The sequence below is a fragment of the Physeter macrocephalus genome, chromosome 18 (genome assembly GCF_002837175.3).
Source record: "Physeter macrocephalus isolate SW-GA chromosome 18, ASM283717v5, whole genome shotgun sequence".
Taxonomy (NCBI): Eukaryota; Metazoa; Chordata; class Mammalia; order Artiodactyla; family Physeteridae; genus Physeter; species Physeter macrocephalus.
Window position 1 is genome coordinate 2,128,249 of NC_041231.1, and position 7,790 is coordinate 2,136,038.

The following is a 7,790-nucleotide window of genomic DNA, read 5'->3' on the forward strand; positions in this document are numbered from 1 at the left end:
AACCCGGTTCCCCTGCATCGGCAGGCGGACGCGCAACCACTGCGCCACCAGGGAAGCCCCGAAGGGCCAATTCTTTAAAACCCTTTCTACAGTCATTGGAGTGGCGCAAAAGGCAAGAAAGCCAACACGTGCTAAGTCTGCACTACGCGTTGTACGTGTAACAACGCGGTCAAACACGTAACATGCGTGATGTCGTGCAAACTTCCCGACCAGATCCACAGGGGAGGCCACAGAGCTGAGCGCCGACCGAGGGGGTCCCGTTTCCCGGGCGCGGCGAGCTCCCAGTCCGGGATCTTCTGCCCCCTCTCCCCGGGGCAGCCCCTTGGGAACCCCTCGCCATGCAAGACCCCAGAGTAGGAACGAGAAGGGAGAAAGGAAGCAGAAAGTGCAGCCTCAGCCCCGAGCCCACTCGCCCCCGGCAGTTCAGAGCACCTACCTATACAAACCCCGTCTTTTATTTTCTGTGCTCCTGTGCTTTGACTTCTGGGGCCCCCCCAGGGGCCGCCCCTCCCACGGTTAGCCAATTCCTAGATAGCAAACCACTGCCCGCAGCCTGCTTTGCAGATGCAAACCCACCAAGGCACAGCCCACACCTCACCACCTCCCCTATGGGGCTCTAGCACTCAGGGCCACTATCTCCTGCCCCATGAGCCGGGGGCAGGTCCCAGACAGCCAGGGACAGCGCCTGTGCCACAGAGCCCCCTGAGATGATTCGAAGCAGCCAACCCTAAGCCTGCTCAGCCTGACTCACCTTTCCTTCCCGCGGGAGCCACCATAAAGGCTCCTGCCCACACAGCCTCCGCCCCCCGGCCCGACCGCGCTTCCCTGGGCTGTGGTCCCCGGTGGCGCGCCCCCTCCGCTGGAGAACTGTAACGCTCTATCCACTGAATGACAGTTGCCTCCTGAGGTGTTGGCCTGGCCATTCCTGATAATAATAATGCCTCCGTTAAGACGCGCCTTCCGCAGACAGGCCCTCGACCTGGGACACCCTGCTGCTGGGGAGTGGGGAGACCCTCCTCTGGTCCCCACTCCCCATCTGCCCCTGGGGGGCCTGGGCAACCCTGGCTCCCCTCTCTGGGTCCCAGAGCCAGACGATTTTGTCCTGAGCCCCGGACGGCACGGTGGCCATGGGAACCACACGGACAGGAACAGTTCACGACAGGACCCCCGCCCCACTCCCTTTTCGTCCCAATGTGTGCGCCTCACTGAGTCCCCGTGACGCACCCGAGATGTGACAAAACCAGGTTCCAGCCTGCAGACGTGGACACTGAGAGACAGTGGCGCACCGGCCTCCCAGGGCCGCAGGGCTGGGTTGGGGCTACACTGTGTGAAGCTGCCACTTCGTAGGGCAGGAACGGCTGAGTAGCGGCCACTCGGTGTAGTCAAGGCCCCCGCTAGCATGGTCGGGCTTGGACACAGGCCACCGGCTGTGAACAAGCTCGGGAAGGATTCGTCCAAACAAGCGCACTCGGTGTTTTGGGTGATGGCACAGGCTTAAGACAACACACATTTCTTTTCTCGTAGTCTGGAGGCCAGAGTCTGAAATCAAGGTGTCCCAGGGCTGCAGGGGAGGGTCCTTCCTTCCTCTTCCAGCTTCTAGGGGCTCCAGGCATCCCTGGGCTTGCGGCCACGTCCCTCCAGTCTCTGCCTCCGTGGTCACGTGGCCCTTGCTCTGTGTGCCTCTCCTCTCCTGTCTCTCTTTTTTTTTTTTTTTTTTTGTGGTACGCGGGCCTCCCTCTGTTGCGGCCTCTCCCGTTGCGGAGCACAGGCTCCGGACGCGCAGGCTCAGCGGCCATGGCTCACGGGCCCAGCCGCTCCGCGGCATGTGGGATCCTCCCGGACCGGGGCGCGAACCCGGTTCCCCTGCATCGGCTGGCGGACGCGCAACCACTGCGCCACCCGGGAAGCCCTCCTGTCTCTTATAAGGACACTTGTAATTGTGTTTAGGGTCCTCCCGGGTGATCCAGGATGGCCTCGTCTCAAAACCCTCACTTCTTCTCAGTGAGGTTCCAGGGACTGGACGGGGACGTGTCTTTGGGGCCCCATTCAGCCCAGGACACGCACCACCCTGGTGTCTGCTGCTGTCGTCACCAGCACACCGAGAGCAGACGCTCCTCTCGAAGCTGTGCTGAGAGGCTGGCGTGCATGAGGCCCCGCTGGCAGCAGTGGGCAGGGAACCCGGGGACTCGCGTGGGACATGGAGGGGAGAAGACGAAAGGGGGCAGGAGGGCAGGGCAAGCTGGGGTGTGGTGTCAAGTATCCAGGCCAGGGACAGCTCACCGGGAAGGTGGCCTTTGAGGAAAGGGGGAGGGGCAGCAGGAGAGCATCCCAAGACCCAGCAGGCAGAGAGGGCGGCGACAGGGCGCCGCAGGTGGAAACCTTGTCCCTGGGCCTGGCGGCCAGGCAACTCGTCACTCCTTAAAGCCACGTGCAGAGGAGCAGAGGGCTGAGAAGCCGGGGACGTCGGCCGGGAATCACAGGCTGCGCAGGACACTTATTCCACAGGCGGCACTTGGGTTACGCAAATGAGATCGAAGGCAAATCCACTTGAAACATGTTAGAACAAACAGCATCTCTACACTTAACTTCTGACTTGCACCCTGAGTCCCCAGGGCCACAGAGCAGCTCGCACAGAAAAGGCGAGTCCTCAGCAGGACCAGCTCAGAGCACGTAGCTCCGCGGAATGAAGTTTAGAAAAGTATTTTAACCCCTAAGAATCTGTCAGCAGCTGGGACCCCAGGGTTTGAGGCCGGCAGGTGGACGGTTGGGGTGGGTCCTTGGGAAAGGCACCAACATCTGCCACCCCAGACATCCCACAGCGGCACCGTCCAGTGACCCACCGTGGGATCCAGCACCAGGCCGGGCACGAGCTGTCCAGGAATGGTGAGGCCAAGGAGAGGGAAACTGAGGCATGGAAGGACTAGGGCCTTCTCTCCAGGCCTCACGGCCAGGCTCGTGGCTCACTGCACCTCTCCCACAAACCAGGGGACCCAGAGCCAGCTTGGCCTCTGGAGCACCACCTGGAGGTGTGGCCCGGCCCCCTGGACCCCGGTCCCCTGGTCCCCGGGCCACTGGACCCCAGCCCACTGGACCCCGGGCCCCTGGACCCCGGCCCACTGGACCCCGGGCCCGTGGACCCCGGCCCACTGGACCCCGGCCCCCTGGACCCCAGACCACTGGACCCCGGCCCACTGGACCCCAGACCACTGGATCCCGGCCCCCTGGACCCCGGCCCCGTGGACCCCGGCCCCCTGGACCCCGGCCCACTGGACCCCGGCCCCCTGGACCCCGGTCCACTGGACCCCGGCCCCCTGGACCCCGGCCCACTGGACCCCGGCCCACTGGACCCCGGGCCCCTGGACCCCAGGCTGCTGCCCCCCCTCCACGTCCCTCGGGTGCTGAGGAAGAAGAGAAGGGCTGGACCACACGGAGGATATCTCCACCTGAGCTCATCCTGTGAACAGGAGGGGCCCTCCCACTTCCAGGGACCTGGCCAAGCGCCCAGGTCCAGCCAGCCGGGCCCCGGGGACACGAGAGGATTTAGGGCCCGGGAGGAGCACTGGGCGGCAGTAAGCAGCTGAGAGGTGCCCGCTCAGCAGGTGAGAAGGCTGGGGGCCCCCGCGCCAGCTCTGTCTTCTCCCTCTGGCCTGGATCCAGACACCCCTGAAGACTTTCAGGCTCCCGTTGGACTGGGAGTTGGGGGTGAGGATGGGGAAGCAGACTGGCGGGGTCAGTATTTAAAAGCCGGCGCTCTGGGTCTTCGTTTGAATGTAGGGGCAGGTGTGCCTGTCCTGAGAGCTGTGAGGACGGCCTTCCGGGCAGCCCCGTCCTCCGCTCCCCCCTCCACCGCCACCTCACTCAGCCCCTCCATGTACCTCGGGGAGACTGAGGCTGGGGGACGGGGGCACAGTCAGTGCAGTGTCCCCGTGACGCCAGAGTCCAGCTGGGCTCTCTGGGGCCCGAGACACTGTCACTGCGTGCCTGGAGAGGGGAAAGCCTGGAGGGGGTAAAGGCGAGAGACCTCCCCCCACCCCTCCCGCCGGGGCACAAGGACAACCACAGAGAAGGGGGCCCGCAAGGACTCTCAGGTACAAGGCAGGGAGGCCCCAGGGGTCTGTGAGAGGTCCCAGGGTCTTAAAGGAGGCAGGACCAGCGTGAGTGGGGAGGGGACGAGGGTGGTCCCTGCAGGGGCACAGCCCAACAGAGGGGTGACTATGGGAAGAGCTCAAGGTGTGCAGGTGGGCTCCCCGCCTCCACTGTGTCCCTGTGTCTCTCTCTGTCTCTGTCTCCCCTGACTCCTCACCCCAGAGACAGGGTCCCGAGGGTCCCCCCACTGCACCTCTGAGGCTACGAACAAAAGCCACGTGGACCCTGGGGGGAGGAGCCCAGGGGAGGGAGAGGCGGCTCTGAGACCCTCCACTGCCTCTGCTTCCCTGTGACGGGGCCTCTGCCCTCGGACCAGAGCAGAACTCGGCAGGACCCGCTGGCAGCGAGAGCCCCGGGTTGCACCCCTGCCCAGATGGGAGAGCAGGGGAGGCTGGGCATGTCCCCCAGCCTTTCCTCGTCCGCCCAACCGCCTACTGCGCCCACCAGAACATCTGCACCCACCCGTGTCCACGGCAAGCGCAGGACAGCGTGTGCTCGGCTGACCCTCTGGGGCGGGGACCCAGCAGGAGTGTGGTCCTGGCCCTCCAGGGAGGGAGGCCCCCCGTGGAGTCCCTGAGTCGGGTCCTCACGAGAGCCCCCTTTGCCTGCAGAGACCTTTGCAGCCGTCACTGACCTCTGCGACATGGCTAGCGCGGTGCACGGCCTTGTCAATCGCTCTTGGCGCATTTAATCTAAACATCCAGCCGGGGGCAGGCCTGCCCACCTGGTCGGCCGTCCTCACCTCCCTGTGCTGGGCACATCCTACCTAATCCTCCTTTTACAAAGAAGTGATGAGGCCTGAGGGGTGGGGGCACTGGCCGGGAAGGCGCCCCGGGCTGGAGCTGCATCTGTCCAGCTGCGCCGGGACGCCACCCACCTTCCCGGGCGGTGATAACAACGGCAACGTCTGTGGCCTTCCTCCAGGGTCCTTCCCCCCCGGCCGTGGAGCCAGCCAGCACGTTCGGGCTCCAGAAGACCTTCGCCAGCATGGTTTTCTACCTCACTCTGGCCGTGGGCCTCGGGGGGCTGGTGGGGAACGGGCTGGTCCTCTGGCACCTGGGCTTCCACGTCAAGAAGGGCCCCTTCTCTGTCTACGTCCTCCATGTGGCCACCGCGGACTTCCTGTTCCTGGACTGCCAGCTGGGCTTCTCGGCCGTCCAGGCGGCCCTGGGCTCCAAGGACAGCCTCTACTTCGCCGTCACCTTTGTTGGCTCCTCCGTGAGGCTCTGGCTGCGGGCAGCCTCCAGCGCCAAGCGCTGCCTCTCAGACATCTTCCCTGCCGGCTACCAGGGCTGCCGCCCCAGACACACGTCGGGCGTCGTCTGCGGCCTGCTGCGCGAGGGCGTGAGCCTGCTCACCTGCCTGCGGTACCACATGGCTAGCATCACGTGGCTGCTGTCCTTGGCCTGCGTGGCCTACGTGGCCGGCCTTGTCCTCTTCGTCTGGGTGACGTGTTGCTCCCAGAGCCCGCGCCCTCAGTTCTACAGCATCTTCCTGGGCTCCGCATTCCTGCTTTACTCCTGCGGCCTCCCCTACGTCCTCTACTGGACCCTGCACCCCATCCTGAACCTCCTGCTGCCCGTGTTCCTCCTGCTGGCCACCCTCCTGGCCTGTGTCCACTGCAGCGCCAGGCCGCTCATCTACTTCGCGACGGGCCGGCAGCCGGGCAAGCGGCAGCCGCTCCGGGTGGTCCTCCGGCGGGCCCTGGGGGAGGCGGCCCAGCTAGGGGCCGGGGGGCTGTCCCTGCCCATGGGCCGCATGTCGGGGCTGCCCAGGGTCCCCCCAACCCTTCACCAGACCCTCCAGGACCACGTGTCATCCCCGCCCCCCCCAGCTCACTGGCCCTGGGGACCCAAGGGCATCATGAGAGCCGTGGTCTTGACCCCCCCGTGCCCAGCCTGTGGAGTACAAGGAAGGCCTGAGGACAAGGCCAGAGACACAGCAGGAAAGCGGGGAGCCCCCAGGACTGGGGCGAGGATGGGCACCCCAGCTCCTGCCTCCTTCCCCCCCGCCGCCAGCTGAGGGCTGGGGTGGAGGGGAGGCGGCCCCCCAAGGCCCACGTGGGCAGCTGGGCGGAGCCTCTCCTCGCTGAGGCCGTGCTGTGATCCTCCCACTACAGAGTTCTCCTGCTGCCTCCCCGACAGCCTCCCAGCGCCCAGATGAGCCCTGCCCAGCAGTCTCCCCACGGGCCACCAGATGGCGCTGCTTCCTCACCAAACGCACCCATAAGTGTGCCAGCCAAAGCAGGGTCACTGCAGGGCCTGGCGCCAGCTGGGCCCTCCCCTGCCCCTTCCAGCCCTGTCGCCCGGAACGGGGGTCCTGGATACCTGCTGCCTGGAGGGTGCTCTTGCCCCCAACCCCCATCTCCAACTTCCCCTCCTCCCAGGAATCCTTTGCTCACCCATCACCCCCACCCATCCCTGCCCATCCAGTGTTTGCACCACCCTCCTCCCACACCCCAGGGCTTCCCTTGGGAAGGAAGGAAGGGAGGGAGGGAGGGAACTGCAGCCATTCCTTTTAGCTTTCAAAGAACAAATCATTTTATGTGTTTCTGATTTTTTTAAATGTGATCCTCCCACTACAGAGTTCTCCTGCTGCCTCCCCGACAGCCTCCCAGCGCCCAGATGAGCCCTGCCCAGCAGTCTCCCCACGGGCCACCAGATGGCGCTGCTTCCTCACCAAACGCACCCATAAGTGTGCCAGCCAAAGCAGGGTCACTGCAGGGCCTGGCGCCAGCTGGGCCCTCCCCTGCCCCTTCCAGCCCTGTCGCCCGGAACGGGGGTCCTGGATACCTGCTGCCTGGAGGGTGCTCTTGCCCCCAACCCCCATCTCCAACTTCCCCTCCTCCCAGGAATCCTTTGCTCACCCATCACCCCCACCCATCCCTGCCCATCCAGTGTTTGCACCACCCTCCTCCCACACCCCAGGGCTTCCCTTGGGAAGGAAGGAAGGGAGGGAGGGAGGAAGGGAGGGAGGGAACTGCAGCCATTCCTTTTAGCTTTCAAAGAACAAATCATTTTATGTGTTTCTGATTTTTTTTAATAAATTTATTAATTTTATTTATTTTTATTTTTCGCTGTGTTGGGTCTTCGTTGCTGCACGCGGGTGTTCTCTAGCTGTGACGAGCGGGGCTACTCTTCATTGGGGTGCGCGGGCTTCTCACTGCAGTGGCTTCTCTTGCTGCAGAGCACAGGCTCTAGGCGCGCAGGCTTCAATAGATGTGGCACGTGGGCTCAGTAGTTGTGTCTCGCGGGCACTAGAGCGCAGGCTCAGCAGCTGTGGCGCACGGGCTTAGTTGCTCCGCGGCATGTGGGATCTTCCCGGACCGGGGCTCGAACCCGTGTCCCCTGCATTGGCAGGCGGATTCTTAACCACTACGCCACCAGGGAAGCCCTCTGATTATTTTTTTAAATGACAGTTCATAGTCATTGTCAAGACTTTCAAGGCCTACGAAAATATTGAAAAGATAAATCACCAAAACTCTATGGACCTAGAGGGAGACATTTTGGGCATAGAACCCTCCAGCTGTGTTTATTTTTCTAATAGAGACCCACAGAAATTTCAGATTTTACCAAAAAGAAAACATTCTTTTATATATGCTACATGAAACCTTTTACAATAAAGCATTTTATAACTCCAGGAGA

At 63.5% G+C, this 7,790-nt stretch overlaps 1 protein-coding gene across 1 annotated transcript in view; it reads left to right on the forward strand.

The window, feature by feature from the left end:
- The window catches only part of MRGPRG (MAS related GPR family member G), an 8,447-nt gene extending 2,379 nt beyond the window's left edge, over positions 1-6,068 (forward strand). The window contains 5 exon segments of the mRNA XM_024133460.2: positions 2,986-3,505; positions 4,950-4,986; positions 4,989-5,078; positions 5,080-5,998; positions 6,001-6,068. Coding sequence (XP_023989228.2) covers positions 2,986-3,505; positions 4,950-4,986; positions 4,989-5,078; positions 5,080-5,998; positions 6,001-6,068 — 1,634 coding nt within the window.
- The last annotated feature ends 1,722 nt before the right edge of the window (positions 6,069-7,790 follow it).